This window comes from Anopheles merus, chromosome 3L (genome assembly GCF_017562075.2).
Source record: "Anopheles merus strain MAF chromosome 3L, AmerM5.1, whole genome shotgun sequence".
Lineage (NCBI taxonomy): Eukaryota > Metazoa > Arthropoda > Insecta > Diptera > Culicidae > Anopheles > Anopheles merus.
Genome location: NC_054085.1, coordinates 9,314,378 through 9,340,395, shown reverse-complemented (window position 1 = coordinate 9,340,395; position 26,018 = coordinate 9,314,378). Strand labels below are relative to the sequence as shown.

The 26,018-nt window shown below is 44.3% G+C and overlaps 2 protein-coding genes across 11 annotated transcripts in view; one reads left to right on the top strand and one right to left on the bottom strand.

Annotated features, from left to right (window-relative positions):
- Nucleotides 1–26,018, top strand: part of LOC121598668 (ral guanine nucleotide dissociation stimulator-like 1) — a 35,748-nt gene that overhangs the window by 7,717 nt on the left and 2,013 nt on the right. For 3 of the 9 annotated variants that reach the window (XM_041925837.1, XM_041925838.1, XM_041925836.1), the window contains exons 3-6: nt 21,878–21,979; nt 24,900–25,173; nt 25,238–25,364; nt 25,447–25,963. In XM_041925837.1, coding sequence (XP_041781771.1) covers nt 21,878–21,979; nt 24,900–25,173; nt 25,238–25,364; nt 25,447–25,963 — 1,020 coding nt within the window. Of the gene's footprint in view, nt 1–8,416; nt 8,469–15,832; nt 16,683–18,408; nt 19,058–21,643; nt 21,689–21,874; nt 21,980–24,899; nt 25,174–25,237; nt 25,365–25,446; nt 25,964–26,018 lie in introns of those variants that run through there. The other 6 variants (XM_041925834.1, XM_041925833.1, XM_041925832.1 and 3 more) reach the window with 6 other exon arrangements.
- LOC121598670 (protein obstructor-E-like) lies at nt 3,317–4,480 on the bottom strand. Of its 2 annotated transcripts, none has more exons than XM_041925841.1 (2): nt 4,039–4,480; nt 3,317–3,969 (listed from the first exon to the last, which is right to left on the bottom strand). In XM_041925841.1, exons 1-2 carry the CDS (start codon nt 4,046–4,048, stop codon nt 3,581–3,583), a joined length of 399 nt encoding a protein of 132 aa, XP_041781775.1. In that variant the 5' UTR covers nt 4,049–4,480; the 3' UTR covers nt 3,317–3,580. The 2 variants fall into 2 exon arrangements, with proteins under 2 accessions (XP_041781775.1, XP_041781776.1); XM_041925842.1 differs by having other exon boundaries at nt 4,042–4,478.

The following is a 26,018-nucleotide window of genomic DNA, read 5'->3' as shown; positions in this document are numbered from 1 at the left end:
CGAACGCTTCGGCATTTGGCGCACACCCGTGATGGTGTAGCCGTACCTTTTGGCACAAAGCGCCTTCTGCACGAGGGGTGCCACACCGTGCGTCTTCATTTTCGGTGCAAACCGAAAGCGAGAAGCCGAGGTGCGATTGTGTTGCGCGAGAGGTTACCGCATTCCAGCACACCGACGGCGTACACCCTTTTGCCGTGCATTCGCATTCGATCGAAACGGCCAACAGCGACTGACCTACATCGGGACGCGAGCAACAACAAAAAACCTGCCACTGAACGCTGGTGAAGCGTAAAGAAAGTCAAGGTGAGAGAGTCTTTCGGGGTGGCCCCGGTTCTCAGGCGATGCTTCTTAACCGAAAAAGATTGAAGTATCGCAAGCTTGGTGATATTGTGATTGGATTTTTAGAAGTCTATAAAATGTAGCTTTAATTTACAAAAATAATATGCTATATTAAAAAGACGATAAACTTCTGTAATAGATTGAAATTACTGTTAGACACTTCATTGTCACCTTTAAGCCGCCTAAGCGCTGCATTAGAGTAGCTTTGACACGAGGAGTGACATTTTCATCGAAACGCCTCAGCTAATAAGACCGTTTTGCCCGTGGGTTCATTGCCTTTAAGTGTCTGTGTGTGTGTTTCCTCATCGGTGTGTGTGGGAATGCAACCTTACAAAATGTTGCATTTATTAGCCGGGACGCAGCTTTTGCTCAATCCCATTCATATTCGATGAATGTGAACCAGCAAACGAATAAAAAAGCAAAAAACAAAACGCTGTATAAAAATGATTGCAAAATGTCATCAATCGTAGGCGGCTAATGGTAGAACGGGAGGGAGCGTGAGTGGTTGGTACTGGCTTTTTGGCTTGTGGCCCTCTCTTGCAATGAAACTGAAAGCTTCACCCTCCGGTGACACCTCACCGTGTACTTGTTAGCCTTCATGGAGTGATACGATTTTTTAAGTAAAGTGCGTACAAAGAAAAAAGTCTATTCGATTCAACTTCATCACAAGTCGTGTCGTACTTCCAGATTGTATGAGTTTCATTAGAGGAGAGAAAAAATGGATTTTAAAAAACGCCCTTGTCAGCGAATAAAAAAAGAAGTCAGCGCAAGACCACTCATTACCTCGGCCGACGGGCACTCTGCCTCGGTTGTCTGAATTTAATCCACACCGCATATGTAGCATTCGTTTCACTTTCTAATGCTACCGATACAGTCCCTGTTTATGGCCTTGGAATGTTGACGATCCCCACCCGCAACCGGGGCGGGTTTCATTCCAGGGCGCAAACACACACAGCTCATGATTGGAATAGACGAAATTGTCGAATTGATTGCACTGCTGCCCTGGGTACGGTGGCAACAGTGGCAGCAGCAGCTGCTGCACGGACCTGTACTTCCCTTCGATTCGACCAGTGAAAGTGTTTGGCCAGAGTGATAGGAAACATGCTATGCTCGCTATGCGCACTTTTGTGTACTCTATCCAAACGACCAGCCCAACAGGTGGTAGCTGCCAGTTTTGTTGGCCGTTTGATGCATATTTGATATTTGGCGCACTTTAAACGTTTTGCCACATTTGCCACGCGCTCGCGGGGGAAAGTGTTGTTCATTATGCAAAATGGTATGCTACGGGGTTGCTCGTTAATGAAACGAGCTTTCAATTTTTAATTGCATACCGCTGCATGGATCATAATGACTTGGGGATGTTCGTGGGAACTGCTGGGCCAATGTCGTTGAAAGGTGATCGAACCTCGAATAAAGAATATAAATGTGTTAGAATGAAATTAAACGAAATGACGATGAAAAGTAAACCAAAGCACGATACACGAAAACAATACGATACATGACAAAAGCAAGAAAAATTTAACTGAAAACTCAGTCAAACACACTTCAGAGACGATATGGGATATAATATTCAGTTGAGATGAAAAAAGAAAAAAAACTGAATATAAACGAACTGTTACCGCCTTTTTGTAAAAAAAAGAAAACTTAAAACAAATCAAGAGGGAATAATGACAAATAGTTAGAAAATATCGAATAGTTTTACGAGTAATAGTAATAATAGTAGTAATAAAATGATAAAAAATGGTAACAAATAAATAAATGAAAACAATTCATGAATAACAAAAATAACAGCAATGAAAAAATAATAATAATAATAATAATAATAATGACAAAAATTACAACATTGATTGAAACAAACAAGCAAGACTACGTAATGCCAACTAAAAAGAACTATAATTTTAAACAAAAAAGGTGAAAAATATTCAAAAATCTAAGTTTTACAAAGAAACCCCTATGGCAAAGGTATGAAATGTTTCAAAACTTAGCAATTAATCATACCACAAGTAAAAAAAAAGTTGTCTATTTAATCAAATAGATGGAAAAGGGAGCCAAGCAGACCTTCCAAACACGAACAACATAAAAATTTCATTCAGCAGCTCTCAACGGAGAGATTGAAGTAAAAGAAGTGGAATTTCTTTCCTCCCCTTTACGAAGCTAATCAAAGCCGACCTCCCATTTATTACTCCGTGCATCATAACAAAACATGCCCTTTTTCTCCCGTGCCGTACCATCGAATGTGAAGGCCATCGTGCGCGCACAAACACACAAGCGCACCGAAACAGGTTCCGATAAACTTTCCCAAAACCCCCGAATTCCAACAGCAACTGCACCAGAATTCTTTTACCCAAGTAAGTTACACAGGATGGGGTTTGGAACGTACCCGTGCGACCGGTAAAAATAGTAATTAAACAAAACCCATGCCACCACCAACTCCGATCCACTTTCGTTATGTTGAAGCGGGTTTCCGATAAAGTTAAGGCCTGCTATCTGAGCATGGAACTATGGAACTCATATCTTTGAAGGATGTACCGTGTGGTGGAGTAGCGAATTCTTTCCAATCTCCTAATCCCTCCACTGTGAGCTTGTGTCCAATGAGTTGGAACCAACGGACCTAACGATTTTCCTTATCATACAAACACAGACACTGCGAATAATGCCCATCACAATTCAACTAGTGAGCTTCAAAACATGAAGCGCATTATCGACTGTTGAGCAAAGTACCAATCAGTTTAGGTCCGCAAATCGTCCACAGATCCGGTCCCGGGAGAAAATGAACACGGTTTGCGTGTGCTGGGAAGGGAAAGTTCGGACGTGTGTGCGCTGATGTGTTTGTGATGTGAGGGTTTTGGTGGTTAATTTTGACGCCGAACTCATCTACCCCTTCCAGCACAAGTGGCGCCACATCCGGTTCGAGCAAAGCACACCAAAGGTAACGCTACGAGTGACTCGCCGTGTTTTGCATGAAGCTCTCTCTCTCTCTCTCTCATGGCTTTATTGGTTTTATTTCGCACCCGTTACACTAAATAGCACCGCCACCAATCATCAACAACAACCTCCATCGAGCACTAGGGATGTTAGGGAATGTCACAAAGACTATAGGTTGGCCACTGATTCTAACGCACTTTGATGTGTTTGAGGAATGAAAAAAAATGAAGTTATTGTCGTATCAGAACATAGTTGTTAGCCCGCGCACTGTACTAGCTGATGGAAACAGGTTCCGTTCGTTTGTTTTCGTCCAAGATCAGCAGATCACGTTAGCGCTCAGATCACACTGATGAATTTGGCGATTGAACAGCAGCCCAGTCGGACACGATCGCTCATTCGCCACTCCCTCGAAGCAAAGCACAAACATCTGGCAGGAGGTTGGATGGGGCAGCGAGACCATGCCCATCGTCGGGCACTCGAAACACTCGGCCACCGTTGACGGCAGACAGGACTGGCGGCTCTCATCGAACCGGAAACCCTGCTGGCAGACACCGTAGTAAGCGATGCCGTCGTAGCAGTAGAAGTACGAGCGGCAGTCCCGTGGATTAGCCGTCAGATACTGGCCGGTCGGACGGCACGTCGGCTCGGCAGAGATGGCGCTCAGGCCCAGCGCCAGGAGCGCGATCCAGACGGTAGATACAGATCCTGGGGAAGATACGAGTTTTGATAAGAAAGAGCGGGTTGTGCCAATTTCCGGAGTGGCGCGATGCACACCACCTTGCATGATGTGGAGACGACCTGATTCACTGCTAGAAAGGTACTAGCACGGGGCAGTCGATCGTCAACCGATTTTATAATGCGTTCTACAGATATCTATTGCTATCGCAAGGGAAGGCACCGGTATGATAAGGTCTGTATCGGCACGCGTGTGGACGCCGTGCTGCACACATCCATCATCGCGTTGCGCCGTGTCCGGTGGATAGACACCGAGCGCTTGACGGGTCTTGGGAGCTTGTTAATTTAGCCCAGGTCCAGTGCCGACATGTTTTAGTAACACTCATGCTGGACGTGCCCTCCAGACGGGATCACACTCGAAATGATTGATGCAGTAGCCTGAAAAGTGTATTCCTGCCCGACGATGGGAAGGTCGACACCAAGAACAGAACACCTTGAAGGTTGGCTGAACATGCAAGTTGAGTCACTAACTACTTCTAAAAAGCGAATGAATGAATTCCGTTTAGCATTGGTTCCATAAATACTGTCACAACGGTTCCGTCCTTCATGCGTTGTGATAGACATTGCGTTGCGTAGAGTCCGCCTGATTGTGCTTTGCTACTTCTTTTTACGATAAAATCGAGATGATAGCAAGCGTGGAGAGCAGCAAAAGAAGGTCCATTAGCAAATTCCGTGAACGCCGAAGGCTCGCTAATGATTTTCAAAATCAGCATTTGATTAGATAAATTTCGATAAAGTGCGTTTTGTTTGTTTATTTGCACGCGTTTTTGTTTGTGCGTGCGGAAAGTTTCGGTACTCCCCACAAGGGGAAGTCAAGTGCCTCGGTCAGTGGTCGGCAAGCACAGTTCGTGATGCGGGTTTTTGCTCTCCAGATACCTCGCTTCAAAAATCAGCTTACATGTTGATACTTTTTTCATCGACTTGTCTCATTAAGTAATGAAATTTTAGTTATAAAGGATTAAAAGGTTAAGATAAAATGATTATATCGAGCAGTAACCCAGCCAAAGAGAGCGTATTGGGAAGCTGTTTGGGTGTAAATTGATCATCTGTACAAAGCATCAAAACTTTGTTCATAATTAACGATTGACAACAATTGGTTGGAAATTAAATAAGTGCGTCTTAAAAGCCATTATTATACTGATGAGTATGATTAACCACTTGACCCACTGACTTCCTGCAGCTCTTCCCAAAGAATAACAAACAATCCCATCGGCAAACCGGTACTTATTTTAATCATCACTCGAAAATAAGCTTCTCCAATTACACTTCCCAACATGCACAAGAGGGAGCTAATTTGGCTCCCTCTCCCTCTCTATCTCTAATCGTTATAATTTGTGTTTATATTGATACTACCTCTCTATCGCCGTGTAGCTAATTTGTGGACATTCGAGAGTTACTACTTCACAGCCGAAAACGAACAACGAAACCGTACCGGTACAGTGCGGGTATTGTTTGGGCTAAAGCCAGCATCCCTCCACGGGGCAACTCATCCCACACGCCGAGCGGTACGATCGATGAGTAATTGTTGAAACAGCTGGTGCGTTCTAATTACAGTTCCGTCCAATTCCTCTCCATCGCCTGCAAACTACGAACTGAGAAACAATACCGCGCGTTCAATACACCACCGAACGTCCCGAAACATCGGAACACCTCCCAAATTTGGGTCACAAAAATATCCAGTGGAAATGTGTTTACTGCGCGCACCGCCAAGGAGGTTGAAATGGATCTACAAACTTTGTGGCTTCGAGCGAAAATGAATCAGCTAGCTCTGCCTACGCTCGATTATGCTGTTGAGCTGTTTTTGGAAAATTTCATTTCAGCAAATCTAATTGCACACCGAGCTTTGAAACAGTGGGCTGGAGTGGTTGAAAGTGTAGCTAATATAGAATGAAAGGAATGGCGACAGTGTCGCTGTGTGACAAGTCGAAGGTTACGAGATCTGACAATCGATTCAATATAAAGTCTATAGTCTATAGTCTTTCCCTCCAACGGAACCATTCAGAGCTTGTACCAGATCGCTCAGTAAAGCTTGGATGATGTATGTAATATCTCAAGATATCTACATTGAGGTAAACCTACATTGCAGACCCTCGGATAAGTGTTAATTCCCAAAGATTCTGGATGGATCTATTCAACGACCTAAACGGCATGGAGAAAGAATCGATACGGTGCTAAGCGGTTTATTTACCGAACTCGTTATCAAGTGCATTGTCGTTATAAACAGATTAACCTATATCTGAACCGACCCATACAATGCCATCATATTCGTATTTGGTGTGATCTTGTCATAAGATTTGCTTACTTCAATTCTGTCGTCCGATTAGGATAGGCGTATGGGTGGTGCATTTGGTGTGGACTTTGTTGTGGATGATTACATTCCTTTTCTGATAAGGATTAATTGGTAAGGTAGCTGGTTTGATCATGCCCATAAATCGGTTCTCACGTAATCAAATTAAGATTACGTTTATTAGTCTCCTCACATTTCATGCGCAAAACATCGCCCTTAGATGCACAGCAACATTACTCAAAACATTCAACTTATCTCCGTTAGAACATCAACCCTTGCTGTACTAGTGCACTTGCTGCACTTCTGCTGCAACCATTCGTGCGAAGAAAGGGATTGTTTTCCTCATCTTCACCCTCCATAACATTAAGTATGGACTACAAAAAAACAAAGGTTCATTGACAAAGGGCACACACTAGCACATTCCCGCCAGACTGCACCTTAGAGCTTGAGCTGCACCCATTTGCCGCACAGTACAGTTAGAGCTGTTTCATTGAAACCCACCTAACCGTGACGTCACTGCATCGTCAAGCATAAACGCCCAGTGTGTACGACGGCTTCACAACGTCCAACGTGAGCGACAAGTGTATCGACCGTCCATGTCCCCCGTGGTGGGACTTTCGATGTTGGTTTTCCGCCGATTCAAAGCCAGTGCGACAGCAGACCCTTTCCTCCATCGCTGTGTATGTTTTCTTATTAGTGATCGTATAAGCACAATCTGCCCTAATATGCTGGACGCAGCTTTGATGGGCTTTTGTGGTTAGATTTTCTAAATTCTGATGATCTGATTTAGCGTGCGCAGGACTTTAGACGCTACTCGGGCCCGGTATTGCGGTAGCGTTTCTCTATTTCTCACCTTCACATGGCTGACTACTTCCGAGGCATTTTCAGCGCAGAAGGGGAGGGTGAGGTGAGGGTGAGAGGGAATTCGTTCCACGTGAGCGCACTGGAAAACAATATAAAAACAGTAGATTAACCCCGCGCTGGTGGCATTGTTGGTAGGACGCACGCTCGGGTTATAGGGGTATGGTGGGGTTGGGGGGCAAAAGATCGTGATGTCATATGGGAGATAATAATTTTGGGCTTCCGTCTGTCATGCCCGGGGTCCGATTGTGAGGATCGTTAAATATAAATTAGATGCGGAACTGATTTGCTTCTTGGAGGGTGAGTGATTTTAAAATATTTCTATTGTTAAGAAGAATCATTAACAAATATACTTCGCTCTATTAGAAGTAGTTGAATGTTTGTTGATGTGAACGAAAACTGGAGAAATAAAGTATACAATACGGTTGCAGTGTTTGTAAAATGAGCATCAAATGTTAGAAGCGTTTCAAAAGATTCTGTCTTAGTAGTTAAAAAAGGTTTTTAACTTTCTTATTTAGGTTGGAAAGCGAGTAAAGAGAAAAAGAGTGTTTTCCTATCATGTTTTGTCTTTCATGATTTTGTAATTTTATAAAATTAATCATACTGTTCTGTCAACCTAAAAAACAGTTTATTCACCACTCTGTATCTCACATTCTCACCATATGCTCTGACTTCTCATCTTTCACACGCGGACATTTCTCACTATGGGCATGCATGCTTCTACAAGAGAGAGGGAGAAAACCGATCACAAAGAGATACGTACAGTACAGTAAGAAAGAGACCGTCACTAGTAGATGAGTTTGTTTGTGGTGAATATAGCTACTGACCACTAGATGGCGTCACGGTATAGTTGCTAGCGTGATTGTTTGAACATTCGCATCGTTGGTGGTTAAAATTATGTACAACAATCTATTATTTTATTTTAACTAATTATGTTATGATAAAATAAGTACAAGTTTTATAACTTGCACGAACTTCTTCACTTAATATCGTCATTTAAAATAAGTTTTTGAATTGTTTACGATGGCGTATAAAAACAATAGTTTCAATGCTCTACATCAACCAATCTATTATTGTTCTAATGTGAAGTAGTTTACAAAATCACCACAATTAAAAAAATCTTAAGAACTAATCCCGTTTTGCAGAATTGTTCTGATTCTGTAAACTAAAAAAAAAAAAAAAACATCGCTACAAACTTGAACCCGAATCATCCCGACTCGGCCGCTCGGGCCCCACGGCTCTTGGCAGGCAGCTCACAACCGCGCAGAAGCTTGTCGTCCGTGAGACAGTTCGGATCGTGTTTCGCGTTCTGCGTCTGGAGGTGTGTGAAATCGTAATCCTTTTCGAAACCCCGATCCGTTTCGTGCTTTTGTGTGGTGTTTGTTTGTAGCAATAATTTTAGTGGTTTTCATAAAAATATAACATTAACAGCATTTAGTGATATATACATATATTTGCATGTGACTTGTGGCTGCCTCTGTTACCCGGTTTGCGTGAGGAGTGGTGTGGTGCAACAATAAATCGTCAAGGAAGGCGAATGCCACAGTGAATTAAATAATTATATGAAAGCGTGTAAAACATTCGCTAAATATTACCTTTGCACGGGCGAAGGTATTCGTTGTGATGCGTACGATTAACGGTGGTGCCTGTTCTCTCGGCGCAAAAGGAAGAGGCAAAATGTTGCCGATACCGGTGAAAGTGTGCAATCGTGTGGTCCGAAGCAGTGCGTCCGTACGTCCGCAGCATCTATCGGACATGGCGGGATGTTGCTTGGCAGGCAGAGATTAAATAATATTCATTCGTTCGCACGCTCGCTCGCTCTCGCTGCTGCCATAAGTACTTCCTCTCGGATTTCATGCCGATTACGGCAATTGCGATAGCGAAAATGGCATGTTATGATTTGCTGTGGCAGCGTGGAGCTGTCGGTACATGATATTGTGGCCAGCTGAGGGGTTTCACTGTTGCGAACTGCGGGGAGAAGCAAAACACCCTCGAGCATAGAATAACCTAAAAAAGAAACTAAATAAAACGATAGCGGATCCAATCATAATAAACAACATTCTGTAAAAGGTGTTCCTGTGCGTTAGAAAGGGCGTAATTATATAAATATCTTCACCTTGCCAACCACACACACACACATACACATGCGTTGAAGTGATACAGAGATCCACGGTGACCGTGATAACAACACCTTTCTTTCCCCCAATTTGCTGCGTTTTTCCCCGTTGCTAGGCAACGACGGAAGACGCGAACGAGCGTTAACTTTTTGCATCTATTGTGTCTCGCTCTCTCTCTATCTCTCTCTCTCTCTCTCTTTCTCTCTTGTTTGCGTGATACACGAACGCGTGCAAACAAACCAACCCCGCAAATGGGATTTATTTTTACGCCACCCTGTATGGCGACTCGCCCGCAAGCAGCATGTTATCGTTTGTAGTGTGGCAAGCCAACACTTGCGGAGGAAGTGTCTATCACCCGAATGCGACGCGTATCGGAACGTGAGCCACACCGCGCACACCTTGTCTGTTTTTGTGGCCCGTTTTGCTGCCTGCACACTAAAACGCGGAAGTCATGAGGACGAAATGGAACTTCTCGTACGACGACAATGAAAAAAAAGTTCGTAACGAAAACACGAACCAGAAAGACACCAGTAATCAAACGCCCAATCAGGGAAGCCACGTGACAAGTGAAAAGGAAAGCCACTGGCAGTGTTTTTGTGTGACGAACGGAGGGGGCACGGGCAAAGTGTCAAGAAAGCATGAAATGAAATCAAAGCCGAAGGCTCGAAAAAAACGGTTGGGAAAAAATTAAAGTACCCACCATTGCCGGCGTTCGCTGGCTATGTTGGTCTGTGTGTGTGGTGGCAGTTTTCTCTTCCAATTATCATTAAAATCCCATTACGGTGCGGCGTGTGCTATCGTTCGCGTAGGACGTCCGCGCGTAACCAATTTCACGGGTTTCTTCCTTGCCGCTCTTGCCGTTAAAGGGCGCTATTTAAGATGGAAGGGGGGGGGGGTGAGAGGGCACCCCAAGTCACACACACACAGCCACAGGTTAAATGTCGGTAGTTCGCCTCACCGACGACTTCCGCGTTACTAGGCACATCAGATTTTTTTTCTCTCTCTATTTGTTTCTAACTGCATTCGGCCGCTTCATCTCAATTCACATTTCCCGGTCATCATCAATGGTCGGTTCGATCGGTCTACCATTCGAGTGATGTCGATGGGTTGATGGGCACATTTTATGCTATAAATAATTTTCGCTACACCTACAACCTCTACCTCCTTACGTACAAACCCGATCGTGACGTTCGGCAAGGGACAGGAAAAGCATTCTTTGACGGTTCCTCAATATCGGTATAAATGAGCGATGCTTGGGGTAGAATTTTTCCTCCTTTCCCCCGCCATTTCTCGCATTGCTGCGGTTTGGATGCCGCGTCACACAAAAGGGACGCACAAAAGGGCCGGGAAAAATTGCTGGAGCGAAGAGAACGTCCTTCAATCGGGATTACAAGGGTTATTAAAGGATCGCTCGGCATGGGTTTGGGTGTGCAGAAATAGCAAAATATAATCTTAATCACAGCACGATTGGGTTTCCCTTTTTCTTTCCAGTATTTCTAGTTGTGCTTTTGAGCATGATTTCCGGTTTTGATTTCATAAACGGTACTTTTAAGCCACTACCAAAGGCTTAAAAGGAAGATTATGCTGTAAAATGGCATACTTTTAGGCGCTTTTGAAAGGGAAAATGAATTAAAAATGATGATGTATGCTAAAAATGCGCATTGTCTGCTGAAATTAGTAAAAAAAAAAATTGAAATGTAAAACACATCTGCATACCTTATCTGTGATTCTGGCACGCTCAGTAGCAGCAGCGCAAAGAGCCAAAGTAATTAATTAAAACAATCTGTTGTGAGTCAGGCGCACATTTATGGCTCAATTACAATCGCCGCCGCTGCCCATCCATCCGGCTAACGTACGATAATGCTTACTCGATTGCCGCGTGCGTGCGCACGGAGGGCTCGAGCTCGAGCCTCGCTTTCGTTCCATTTGGCTGCATAATTAATGAAAGCAAACTTCCAGTGACCGTGTTTTGCCGTGAGCTGGGTTGGGCTGGTTTGCATTTTGCAGCGCCGATTGGAGTTATAATTTGCTTGCTGTAAATTCTCGCACTGTGATTGACAGCGGAAATTGAGTGAGTGATGCCCCCGCAACAGTGGCCGCTTGTAAATTCCAACTCGCTCATACATCGCGTTGGTTTAGTGTTGTCACTGGTGGCGGGATACGCTGTTTCTGCTGCTTTTGTGTCCTCTCTCGCTTGACAAGAGGAGCGAAAAGACAGGGGATATCCTCTGTTATTATGTTTTATACATTTAGCATTCCCTTTTTCTCGACTCAAAGCGACACGGCCACAAGGGGCTGCTGCTATTGACGAGACGAATGAGGACAGCGATGATGATGATGATGATGATGCTGATGATGGCGCTGTAGTCCCGTGCTTATCCTTATCGTCCTCGCACAACCAACGATGAGTGGCGTGTGGTTTTGAATGAAATCTTGTGCCACGCCGGCTGTACCCCCGAAGTGGGTTCGTGGGCTGTGCACGTGCGAACTCGTGAAAACGTGAGCCAGAGAAGATGTAGTTGTATTTCCTTTTGTGCTGATGTCTTTTGTTGACGATTTTGGAGTAGATATGTATACTTCAGCTAGGTGTTTTGTATTCTGTGAATGGTTTGTATTTGTTTGCTTTCGGGGTAGATTTCGAGCTAAACTTGACAAGCGCCTGTATTGGTCCCTTTTTTCCTGACTTACGCTACAATTGGGAGATTTAAATTGTTAATTAAACAAGCAATTGTAACTGCGCAGAATGAAAAAAAAGCTAGAAAAAATCATAATATTAATTTACAAAACCACTTTCTGCTTGTACGTGCTATAATCACACAAGTGTATCTGGTTACTTCCCTTGACATGCGATCGAGGACAATTAAAAATGGGGGCTCGCCCTCACACAAAGGCCTTACAATCAATTTTGCACGGCAGCATGAACATCTCCGACATCATATCAACGTTCCATGATGATGCTGTGTCCTCCACATCCACCAACCACCACCACCATTATGTCAATTGCATCAGCAGCAGCTCGTGTATCCCGCTCGCACAAGCACACTGCTTGGACTGCTGCGCCACGGTAGATGAAGGCAGGTCGTGGCGGTTGTTTGATAAATATAAACCATTTTTCCGCCACGTTGCACTCGAAGGACGCCGAGCCGAACACACCGAGTGCATTGTTGATGTTTGCATCCGGATGCTGAAAATAGCACCAATGGAATAGAGTGCTGGATGGAGAAGAATATGGGGAAATTTAGCGCAAACGAACGCGTTTTAATTTATGCTCATTTTGTTTGACATCAATATGAAGATGATTCGAGTGCGAAAAGGAGGTTGGTTTGATTGAGATTGTGTTTATTCTAGTGCTGTCTGTAGTTAATTATTTAAATTTATTGTAACTACCACAATGAGTGGCTTTCATTGCTGCTTGTAAGATGCTTGTTTTTACACCCTCTAAAGGCTAGAGTTGCGCCGATGATTTTGAAGGTTAATCCAGACGATAAATTAAGACAAGAATTCACGTTGAATCTCAAGTTTTATTTCCTCTTTTTCTCGACTTCTTTTACCCATTTTAAGATAATATGTAAAATAATAACAATAAATTAACTCATTAAACTGAGTGGTGAAGCTGAAACACCATGGCAACAGCATGGCAACTCCATCCAGAGAGCCATCGTTTTATTTTTGGCAACCTGTTGGCAATATGCAAAATCAAACCTGTTTTCAGGCAGCCGAAATCGGTCGGTTGACTTTCGCTTCTCCCTACAACAAATGGCTCCCCCTGGGGGGGTTTTACGGGGAGTGTTTTGCGCATTATCGCCGAACCGGACTTTTAAGCAGGAGGGAATTTCAGCATCAAATTCCAACTCGAATCTCCCTAAAAAAACCAGTTTTATTGCAAACGAGTTGCTAAGACACAGAGCGCACAGAGAGATAAATGTCAAAGGAAGATTGAGCGTCTTCCAAAATGAAGTGGTCGTTGAGGAGTATCGCACGAAGATGTATCGCTGCAAAAGGAGTAATGATCTAATACGATTACTTGGAAATGCAATTATCCCATCACCAGGAAGCATACTCACGTTCGTTCGACATCTAAACAAAAACGAGGGTTTTTGCATGCACACACACACACACCCAAAGTCTGTGCTACTGACGTCGAAACAAAGAACATCCGCTACGACGGTTGTCACTCGTGCGTGACACCGAACCACGTGGAGCAAAACAACAAACAAAACAGGGAAAGGGTTTAGGGTTCGCGAGGCAACGTAGGCAACAACAAAACTGGTTGTCGTTGTTTTAGTCGAGCTGGGTTGGGTTGAGAGGGAGCAAACAAAAAGGGGCTTGCTACTTTAGGGCTAATAGCCTGGGGGCCATATGTTTCGTCGGTGCGTCCTCCTGTCTGCATTTTAGCGCCCGTATTTCGCCTCTAGCGAGCCTTTCCCAAACAGTCAGACGGTGAACCCGCAGTTTCAGCTCTCAAAGCAAAGAGTAAAGACGGTGCACTGCCACCAAAACCATAGTTACATCGGAGCGTTGTTCAAGTTAACATGCTGGCCCAAACACTACTTCGGTTACAGATGAGACACGGGCGATGGTAACAACATTGCTCTTTATGGGAAGCGTTTGTTGCCTGCCGGATTGCGATTCGTTCCCTTGCCCGTTTCGATTTGATGTTATTGCTGTACCGCTTTTGGTATAAACCCCCCTTCCAAACGACTGTTACACACACGCGGAGAACCGTTTCGGATCGGTTCTAAGTTGGGGGGGATTTTGGATTTGTTTGCCTTCCCCAGCGTCAGCAGCGTCATACAATTGGAATGCGTTTTTCCCGATACGATTTTTCATCGTTTACACACAAACACATTCCTGTCCCAAGTGTGAGGGCATTTACCCGAGGGGAAGGGCCAACAGCAGTGGTGGAATGACGCTCTCTATATATAGAGCATCATCGCGTTCGTTCGTTCGTTCGGGAATCAATGATTCACAAGGGCGCACACCGGGGATGGAAAGGATGAAAAAACACCCCCCGACCGATGTGCGCGGCCGATTGCCAAAAATATCGACCTGAAAGCCGGTTTTGGCACGTGGGAAAACGGACGCCCACGGTTGAGTGTTCTTACGGGCGCGTATGGACCACATTTTCCGCCCAACGCCTGGCAGCGAGTGGGAAACGTGCCCCGGCATATGAGCTGCATCGGTTCCACAGCACACACATGCACGCAACACGATTATTAATCATGACACATACTCGGGCACACACAGGTCGGGTGCGTGTGTTTGCAAGCGGAAGCAACACTTTGATGGCCACTAGCGGTAGCGCACTAATAGGTGCTGATTGGAAACGTCGTCTCAGATTACTCCCACGGCGCTCGCACGACGCTTTTGACGGCTGATTAACCCGCGAGGGCGAAGGTTTCTTCGTTTGCGTGAGGTTCCCGTGAGGTTGTGGGTGCGTCTCTCGCTGGTCCCGGCTGTTGTCGGTTTCGATGTTTGTGTTGGGTTAAGTCACGTGGAAAAATGGATGGTTCCGCTTTTGGGTGGTTGTGAAGCAACCGGAGCAGAAGAGTCGTCGTCTGGGATGGTTGGTAGTCGCTGTATTGTTTGGAATAGTTTTAATCGGACGAAAGTGGATTACACACATATGACAATTCGTGGACAGAAGATAACATTTATCATACAATGTAGTTGGGCTTTTACAAAAAGGATAAATACTACTGCTTGAAGATTGTAACAAGTTTGTTTATGTAGGACAGTAGGGCCAAAAAAGTCACTAGTTCAGACTGTCAACTTGCGATAAAATACGAGAAATTATGTAATTTGTCGTAATAGGAAGTAGCTGTGACTTTTTGTTTTAAAGGTCATGTTTAAAAAGCGCCCCTGCATTAAAAACCATAATTTTATAAAAATGTGAAAAAGTAATAATTTGAATTGCTCAGAAAAGTTTTAATTATTGAATTAATATGTCATTGATGCTTTAAATGATTACCAAGCTACATACACATAAAAAATATATGTTTTTACAGTCGCCAAATTCTTGACATCTGCAAAACAGGACAATTTGCATGAAGATAGTGTCAATGTTGTTGTCCATTGGCATTATTTTCAAAAATAAATGTATGTTATCTTCATATCTTTATCATAAAATGATAAAAATCCATATTAAGCTATGTGAAAAATAAACGTTTACATCTAAAATACAAGTATATAAGAAACTTTATACCTATAAAATTTTATTTTTTAATGACATCCATACGTATACAAGTAATCATGGTTTTCAATTATTTTTATAATAAAAACAAGCCCCAATTCTCGATAATTTACTTGTTTACCTCACTATACTGCACTAAAAATTTACCTTTTTTTAACAAACTGCTCAAGCTCAATATTGAAAAAGATTTTTGGTGACAATATAATGCATATTTCAATTGAAATATGCTGTATTATGTAAAGTTTTTCTTTCTATTTGTTATGCACATTTGTGAAAAAACATAAGTACGTTTTAAAGTACTTTCATGACTACAAGTTGCAGCCCTGGTATTGGAATTGGTAAATTTTTAGTTTTGATTTTTTAGATATGGCGCAAATCTTTCATGTTCCACTGAGAATAACTTCCAAATGATTCTCATAAGGCAAGAAACCCTGCTCTTTAATGGCCCCACGATATCGCCAAAAGCAAAATTTCTATAAATTTTCTATTTCGAACAACATTATGTATGTACCTTCGCCTGGCAGACATAGTAGACATCACCCCTGCACCCGCAGATAAGCAGAAGGAATTATTATGTCGGCAGATGTCATCCATTGGCAAACTCCAGCGTTTACTTGCCAAAACACAACAAGAACATCCACAACAAAAAACTCTAAACCATTAAATAAACATACGCACTGCCAACTGCCAAGTGGTGGTATTTGCTTTGGTAACTCAGACCGCCCAGACCCATTCCCTCTGGCAGTACAAGTCCCCGCTTTTACAGTACGGGGTCCGTTTTGGCAAACTTCACTTCCGCACACCATAAATCTTCTCTGTCTGGGCACAGTACAGTGGACGGGCTGTGCAGCATAACGCCATGTTATTGCAGCACGTCGGTTTACTGCACCACTACCATATCGCCCTCCCAACTCCCTTCCTTTTTCTAACAAAGAAAGCAGTACCGAGGAGGTGGTGGATCTTGTTGTCGTCGTTCCGACAATGACCACTCCACACCGTGCACTCGGTGGGTCCTGCCTGACATGCATCGGCTGCCTGCAAAGGATCGCCCTTGCACCAGACGTACGGTTGAACGACTCCCAGCTAAGTCTGTGCCTGTATGCAGACCTCGGCAACAGTGTTGCTGTGCCGGTTGGTTCCGTCGTTGTCAGTCGTGTTGCTGCCGTTCGACGGGAAAGGATGTGTTTTTCTCTGCCCGTTAGAAGCCGGTGCTCGATGCGTTTCGGTAAACAGTGTTCAGTGTGAGATAAACAGAAACGCCATATTGATGCAGCTAGGTGTTATGAAGGGAGGGGGTGGGGAGGGGACGATGGTAGTGAGAAGAGGACTTGCCATTCTGTCTGTTACAACCATGCCGTGGCGGATATTGAAAAATTTAATTACGAATCTAGGACGCGCTGTACGGTGATGTTTGACTCCGGGAGGGACGGTTCGTTTGCTTGGCAAACGACTGTTTTTAGGTGTTGTTGGTGAACCTGTGCCCTTTTCTGTAGGGAAAGAGATAACATCTGGCTCGAAAGGTTCGTGCAGTAAAGTGTGTTAGTGTGTGATTATGATACAGGAACACACAAGTGCATTTAATATTAAAGCATTGAAGTATTGAAACGTTTGTCAGAGGAGAATTAGGTTGAAAATTTTACATATTGTCGTTTTGCAAAACCTTTGCCATGAAACGGTACTACAGATCAAAGCGGCTAAACACTTCGGGAGAAAGCCAAACCCTTCCTAACTTCTTCCTATTTGTGTTTACTCCGTAAACAAACAATCCAGTCCGGAGGTGTTGGTCGATTTATTTGTGTTTTGAATATAAATACAGTGCAACCTCACTTTGATGAAGTGAGGTTAAATGTACCGAACCATCGGCAAGACCAGTTCTAATATTTTACTTCAGGTCCACTTTTGCAAATAGAAACCGTAGCAGTTAAAATCTTTGAAACAATTTGTACCAAATCTGTACTTCCTCAACCATGACTGGATGGGTGTTTCGTGTTCGTCAGGGGCGCAAGCATAAGGGTAACGGTAAACAAACACCAGTCCAGCATCCCATAATGAGGTCTATTTAGCGTTGAAATCTGTTGGGACGATCTATTTCCGGATTAAATTTAAATATTTATGAAAGCCATCATCGACACCAGCCAGAGAGCTGAGAAGTTCCAGAGCGCTGGATGGGCCCATTTCGTTACACTCCATCATAAAACCCGACGGAGAAAGTGTCGCGTGCTAGTACTCATAAGAATTTCTCAATTGTCGCCCTCCCATCGATCGATAAATGTTAATTTGTGGCTCTTAAGGCAATATTATCCCGCAGCTCCGTTTCGCCGTGTTGGGCAATGGTGGTACAATTTGATGGTCGTACTGAGTCATCGTCATTTGGGGACAGTTTGGGCACGAGCATGAGCTAACAGTCCGCACCTATTAGCACCACATATGAGCACCAGCAGAGTTACACGCCTGCAAGTGATGTGACGCGTTGAGTTTCATGTTGTTGTTGCTGTGCAGTTCTCGGTTTACGTGGTTTACGGCTACACAAACGAGCACATTGTGATTGAGAGGCCGGTGACGGCAGTGGCACACACACACACGTGTGTGTGTGTGTGCTTCCGGAGAATATTCTATCGATTGATCCGTGAGGAAGCAGCGTAGTGGGTTTGGTTCGTGCCTATTTCTAAGCACGAGTTTAGTTTCTGACGCGATTGTTCGAGGTATGTGACGTCCATTGTTCACAATGGCAAGTGTCTGAGTGCTTGCTCAGTGGGTTGAGAATGGTGAATTAAGAACTGCTCGAACATTTCATCACTCTTAACTCTCCCGAATTGGGTGAAATTAAATCAATTGCCCACAATGAGTTTTAGGAAACTATTTCTGGCACACATGGCTTAATAAAAGCCCCAACGTCTTCGCTCTCGTGATCAATTTAGCTGATCAACGGTTCTGAACCATATTCTTTCTAGCAACAGCAGCAGCAGCAGCAGCAGCAGCTACCCACCCGCTTATTTGCCCGACAGTTTAAACACTTTTAATCGAAGTGATCGCAGGGCGCTCGGCGCCAGGAACAGTCCAATCAAAAAAGTGTGTTAAAAGTGCGTCCACGCGCGTGTGTGGGTTTTGTGTGTGTGTGTGTTTTGGCTGCGAGGGGTTAAGTGATCGTATCGCTTTTGCGCCTGCTTCCGTGAGAGGGTATGTCGTGCGCCAATGTTTTGCCCAAGTAACGAAACGCTCCAGAGCATTACGGAAAAGACGAAACTGCTGGCCCACAAATGTACGCAGCAGATTCGCAACAATAGTAACAACAGCAGCAACAACTCCGATGGAAGTTCACCGACAGGAGGGGGAGGAGGAGGAGCAGCTGGTGCAGCACCAGCACAGGCAGCAACTACAGGTGGTCATCAGCCAGTGCCGGCCGTTGATCCGCAGCGCACGTGCAAGGATGGTACGGCGGGCGGGAAGGACGAAGGACGGCCGGTTGGGCTGGGTGGCGGTGGGACGCTGCGGTGCTTCTGTCCGTGCAAGGGAACGATCAGCAAACTGATGGGGCGGAAATACGCCGCCAGCAAGGAGCAGCAGGGTCAGAGTCAGCGCACCACCAAGTGGTATGTCAAGGTAATACAGATGGCAAGCTGCTGGCGGGGTCAATGTGGGAAGTGTTTCATTGCATGCAGAGAGAGAAAGAGATGGTGGAGTTGATAAGGCTTAATTCTATTAACTGGATGAGTTGGTCAAGACGTAATAGAGGGCTATCATCCTCCGAGTGCGCAACTTTTATTAATAGAGGTTAAGAATCTGAGCATATTCTGGAAGAGAGATCTTCAAAGCAATATTCTCTTGTACGTAGTGTTCATATCTAGAGCCATTGGGGAAAGGTGAGAAATCCATCTTTTTATAAATTGGGAGACTCCTACACAGTAGCCTTATGGCGGTTGCTTATGGCCCTTGAGGCAGGTCTGACGAGAATCGATCTCATCCGGCATTGTATAAGCCTGCTCTATTACCGAATGAACCACCGGACCGTCTCAAGTGCAGATCGTAAACTCCCAATATAATCGTTCCACAAATAAAACGCTAAACTCTATAAAACAACTCATAACACAATAAATCAACATCGTCTTAGGTCGTAAAAAAGGCACCTCAGAACAAAGAACTTCCCTTATCGCGCAACACTGAAAAACAAAACAAACATTTTTGGGGTTGAATCCAAAAATAAACCGCAGCTTCACACCCAGCTGGCTGGTCAAACCGTTTAGGAACGGCTTTATCTCGCCATCATCCAACACTGGAAGTCTCGCAGGCACCAGCATCAGGAAGCAGAACCTTTGCCCCGGACATTTAGCGTGTGTGTTTGTGAGTTAGTGACAACAAATGGAACTCCGTGGCTCACCGCGTTTGGGACGGGTCGCCTATCGCAATAAAGGGTGCTCCGACTAGCATTCCACTCTTCTACGATTGCTTAACGCGCAAAGACTTTGTAGCTTGCCGCACAGAACGCGCTTATCGGGCGCAGTTGATGTCGAGTTTTTGTTTGCTTGATCCAAGCAGTCAGACAAACCAGACAGACGTGGTAGTACGATACGTTGGTGCGAATTGTATAATAGCATAGGCACGATATAGCCGATGGGGTTAAAGCACCTTTCAATGCATTCGGTTGTACTTTGTGGCTTTGTGTGCGTTGAAGTGTCATTCTACTGGTATGGTATGTGATGTAATGTGTGCAATATATTGCATAAACGTAGCCTGATCGATGTAATTGTAGATCGTTCGGTGGCTCGTGTCATATATACAAAGAGAAAATGCAATGTCAATAAATAATCGTTTATGATGAGTAAGTTCCTCGGTAAGGTTTAGCACCAATAAGTGATGGATTAGTGACTGTTTCAACTTGTGGTTGATTGTCAGAAGCTCTTTGTTTACATTCTCATGGTGATTCTGACTCACAAGTATTCATTTTTACCGCCGTCGATTGTTAAGGGCCTTGGAAAAATGGAAAGTACATCATCCTCTACGGACCATTACTTCTTTAGAATATGGTCCTCACTTAAATCCTCACATCCTTTCAAGAACTTATCCCCGTAACCTTTGACCTTTCTTTCGTTTTTGGCATAAAAAGATCTCTCTCTAAAAAAACTAGCTCCCTTCTCGTTTGTTAGGACCCAGCGGTGGAACCTGTACTTCTCCTCTTCTGATGCTAATTCTCCCTAACATTGCACACACAATGAACCGTCGCTAGAAAAGACGGTTTTCATTCTTCCAGCACGAATTGTATGCCTCTGTCCCTTCGCGTTCGTCCTCCATTTTCCCCTGTTCGGGTGGACGTTTCGTTGGCAATGGTTCGAGCGACCTGCTTGCTTTTGGAAGAAATTACACGTTTACGAAGGTTGGACTCCCGTCCCTCAACCCGAGCGTCACGGTTCGCCGAGCACAACATCCGCCGAGAAGTGCCCCTTTCTGTGAAACAATCAATGTGCCTGAAGAAGGTAGCCCGGGCGTACGCAAATCGCTTTTGCGTGAAACGAAGAAACACACGCGTGTGACTTGCTAGATGGCGGCTCCCCTCCGTGGTAGAAGGTGTCGCCGGTTGTGAGTTTTAAAACCGCGCGCGGGCGCATATTCATGAGCCCGCCTGGTGCTGCGGCAATCATCATCGCGCAGTACAGCGCACAATGCGTGCTCCCAAGCTGCGTAGATTCCGGATGGCGAGTTGTGTCAGCTAAAGCCGTTTTTTTCTCAAAGCTCCGAAATGCTTTTCCTTTCTTTTCGTTAGCGCGCATCTATTCATTGTTCGTGTTTTATTTTTCCTATTGAAGGGAGGGTTTTATTTTAAGGGCAATAAAAATTCACAACTAGTTCTAGCTCATTTTCTTGTCAGAGAGGACGGATCAGTGCGGACGGTGCGACAGCGACATCCTCATTCAAAATGAGCGTTTGTGTGCCCACGTACTGTGACGGATTGTGATTCAAAAAAGAAAAAAAAGAGTCTAATGTGGCTGCGAACTGTGTATTTCCCTCTGTTCGAGAGGCGAACCACGCTGTGCTCTTGTCGGACACGTAGACCATTGTTTAAAGATCCCAATTAACAGCTCTCGGCGAGCTGGTCCGTGCTAACGTATAAAGCGTTGTCTCAGCCAATGGCAAAGATGCTTCTAATTGAGCAAAAAAAAAAAAGGTTGTGATCTTGAACTTGGTGTCTTTAATTACATCAAAAGGGTGATGATTCATCTTCTAAGGTGGAATGAATGGGTAAAAAACATCTTCATCTAATACACAAAAAATGCTACGCGGTGTAGGTTCTTAACCATTTAATTCCAATTATCCAGCTCTTCAAAATATCATTCCCATCGTTTTCAACAAAACTGACTCCCCGATTTAATGGAAACTGTTTTTCTTTCTGCTTCTCTTCCCAAAACCAAAACCATTTCTTTCCAGCAGCCCACCTGGCGGTTGTGGGGCGAAGAACGCGAGGAGAACGCCATCTACACGGTTTACCTTAAGAAGGTCCGGTACCATCGGCCAACACCCAGTGCCAGCAGCGTAAGTAGATGCCGTTCTAGATACTTCTTTTTTTCTGGGAGAAAAACTCCAAACTTTTGTTGGAAATTGATCGAAAGGGATGAAGGGTCTTGAGGGGGACGGGAGTGCTAATCAACCAACCAGACATAAAGTGTTTGTGTGTGTGTTTTTTGTTGTGTGATGCTTTTTCATCCCATTTTCTTCATTTTGGAATTTCCCTTGACTCAAACGAGACGGTTGGCTCTGTGCTTGCCAAAAACACCAAAATGAGGTTGTTGTGCTTTATCTTGCCAGAAGCACATCCCTGTTTGTGCCATCTCTGCACTGCATAGCAGTGTATCTGCTTTTGCTCTGCATCGATCTCAACCATTTTTGCATTAGCTGCTGCTGCAACAGCAGAGGCACACCTCCAATCGAGACATAATAAAGGCGAAAGAACAAGAAGTAAAAAACCACAACCATCTATTGAACGTTTGCCATAGAAAAGTGCATTCCAAAAATTGCAAACCAAGCCAATCTCGTCTGCCGATGGTGATTGACGGCGAGCAGAGCATCGGATACCACTCAGCGAAAATTGCGTTTTGACCCTCACGGACCCTCGGGATGCGGATGACGTCCCTAATGGATGCTAATGATGTTTTGCGTTGGCGCTTCTGCCCGGCTCTTGGGCGTTAATTTAAATTGCTTTGCTAATTCAATGTGAGCAAGCAAGGGTGAGCCGAGTTCACTGTTTGCTGTAAATCATTTTAAAGTTTAGTGTGTTGGGAGGAAGAAAATTTTGCGTTTTTTTGCTGTGACTTTTGTGTAATCTGTATGAAAAACAAATTTTGTATGCAAGTTATATAAAAGATTGCAAATTAATAGAACGAAAATTAAAAACAATTAAATCCATTTTCAACCCGTTTAGCAAATTGCCATTCCAATGCATTCTTTATTGGCAAACAACTCTCAAGGACTTTCGTACCGCACCGATCAGCAATTAAGATATAAACACCGATCGAATTAGTTCCCGGGCGGCCTCCCTCAAAGTGACACCTAACACCTAGCGAATAGGGTAAACTGACCATTGTGTTTGTTGTGTGTGTGCTTGTTGCACTTATCGAGAACGTGGGAACCCTCCCATTAACCCGAAACCTCGATTACATAAGCGCGTTCCATCCCTTTGGCAATACAACAAAAAAAAAGTGCAACTCGGACACTACCGGCGCCCCTAGGGGCCGATACATCGAAACGGAACATTGTGTTACCTAATGGGATGTAATGGTTCACAAGCAACTTGCATCTGTTTTGCTGTTGTTGTTGCTGTTGTACCGTACCCTGTGGGACATTAATGAATGAAAAGCGGTGCCCTTAAACGGGCCCTGCGGGTGACACATCGTTTTGTACGACGTGGAAAATGGGACCAAATGTGAAGCGGATAGAGAAGGGCGGTGTCGGCTACAGCCCACGCGACCCACTCAGGTCAGTACGGTCAGTGCAATTGCATTTGCGGGGAAACGATTCCAGTCCAGCAAAGATTAGTGGAGCAATAGAAATGATTTGAGAATAGCACGCAAAGGCTAAAAAAAAGGCAACGGAAACGATCCACAACCCAGACGACAACGGAAAATCGATTGCAAGTCTACAATATTTGCATACAAAATTGATTTAAGTACGATTGTAGTGTGCAGTTATGGGGTGGGAGAATTGAAATGATTGTAGCCGTACTACTCAGTGCTCACCTGCTCCTGTATTGAGGTTAGGTAGAGGCTGCTTTTAAGCTGTGACCAAGAGAACATTTATGGTTCGTCGTTCGTCAAAGCAAAAATCAATAAAACGACTTTAAAATATTTATCACCGTTCGGGGTACGATTGGGTTGAGTTGGATGAGTCAGACGGGTTTCCTAAGTGTGTGTGTGTTTTTTTTCTGGTGACGCCGCAAAACATGGTTTATTGTGCTGGTCATGCTCGAACGACGGTTTGCTTCTTTGTACCATTTTCCAGAAAGTCTCGTGGGACATTGACGAACGAAACAGCTTGCTAAAAGCTATGAAGTGGGAAATTTAATAGGGGATAATTCAATAATTTTTTATTCATTTTGCAAACGAGTGATGTTAAAACACAATCCAAGTTGTTAGAAATAATTGCAATTGGCTTAAATTGTGACAAAGGATGTGCCAAACATATAACAGCAGAAACAAACATTTACCTCTGATTGGCTAAGGTATGGACTAGGAGCTTATTCTTTTAAATATTTTTGAAATTAAAAATGTTTTCAAACATTTTTGGTGTTTGTAAGAATTATTTGAAACATTTTTTATAATAAAGATACATTTTAAAAATCGCATTAAATACATAAAACACCATTAGGCATGCATTTAGGCACTTAAGCGCCTGAAGGTATGAAATCGCTGTAAATATATTCTAAAAACTCTCATCTCTATACATTCTGCTTCCTAGTTATACAGATTTTGACTTTACTCAAAATGAAAGATATGAAGTTTTGCTATTTTTATAGTTGTTGAAGCCAACAGAAACTGTTTTCACAACAAGAAATGTCAAGTGCAAAATAATTGCCTTTGTTTTTATTATCTGCGTAAAGAAGAAAATATCATTCCCTGCAAGAAACTATTCGATTTGTTGAAAAGTATCTATTTATTATTTGTATGTTGGGTGATAATCGAACTACGTTGATGTAATCGAAATGTTGATTTAAATATTGCATACCTGCAGGCGTTTCATCCGGCAGCAGGGGAGTAATGTCTTATTGTTGTAAGTTGTTTTGCGCCTACATGTATGCAATCCCCGTACTTTTAATGCGAAAGCTCACATCTTGCTGTGTTTTAATATCACAATAACATTCTCATTGTGACAATTTCTCACGCCATTATGGCTTAACTAATAATACTCAATTTCTTATACGCCCATTACCTTTAATCCCATTTCCATTGCATTTACACAGCAAGACTCGGATGACGAAATATCGCACCTGGAATGGGAGACGGTGCGCGTGCGGTTCGTCAAGGCGGCTACCCTGTCCCGGCTGGTCGATGCCCTCGCGACCGACGACGGCGAGCTCGAGAGCACGTTCGTGAACGTGTTCCTGAACACCTTCCGCACCTTCGCGCAGCCGGAGAAGGTGCTCGAGCTGCTGCTCGACCGGTACGAGAAGCTGCACGCCGAGCCGGCCCTCCTGCAGCCCGAATCGCTGTCGGACCAGCACAAGAAAACTCTAGGTAAGGTGTTTTGTTAGGTCTGTGATATCTCGATTGTTATAATGCGCTCTCTCTCTCCCTATAGTCTCTGTTCTTCACGTGTGGCTCGATGGGTTCCCCGAGGATTGGGACACAGATAATCTGCAACGATTGCTAGCATTCACCTCAAAGCGTTTGCCAAAATCGGAAATACATATGAAAGCTTTAAATAGGTAAATAACTCAAAGAGGACTCTCCGTTGGTACTTTTTTACTAACCGATGTTGTCCTTGTGCTTGCAACTTTTTTTCCGAAGGTTTACGCATAGGTTAGATAAGTACAGTAGAATACCACCACCGCTGCCATGGTCCAACGATTATCACGATTTCGCCGACCAGTTCGGTGGCCTCTGCCTGACGCCTGCATTCCGCGGTCCACCGTCCCACCTGCTCAACTCGTACCGCTTTCCCAACATTCCGGTGAAGCACTTTGCCGAGCAGCTGACCCGCATGGACATGGAGCTGTTCAAGCGGCTCATCCCGCACCAGTGTCTCGGCGCGATCTGGTCGAACCGGGACAAGCACGAGTGCAGCTCGGTGCTGGCCACGGTGACGCAGTTCAATGCCGTCTCGTTTCGCGTCATCTCGAGCATACTGATCGAGCCGCGACTAAAGCCCCAGGAGCGGGCCCTGCTCATCTCGACCTGGATTGACATTGCGCAGGAGCTGCGACTGTTGAAGAACTTTTCCTCGCTCAAAGCGATCATTTCGGGGCTGCAGTCAAACGCGGTGTACCGATTGTCGAAGACGTGGGCCGTGCTGCCGAGGGATAAGGTACGTCTATGGGCACAGGGGAAGCAGATTGACGGTTGTTTCTTAACTTGGCTTT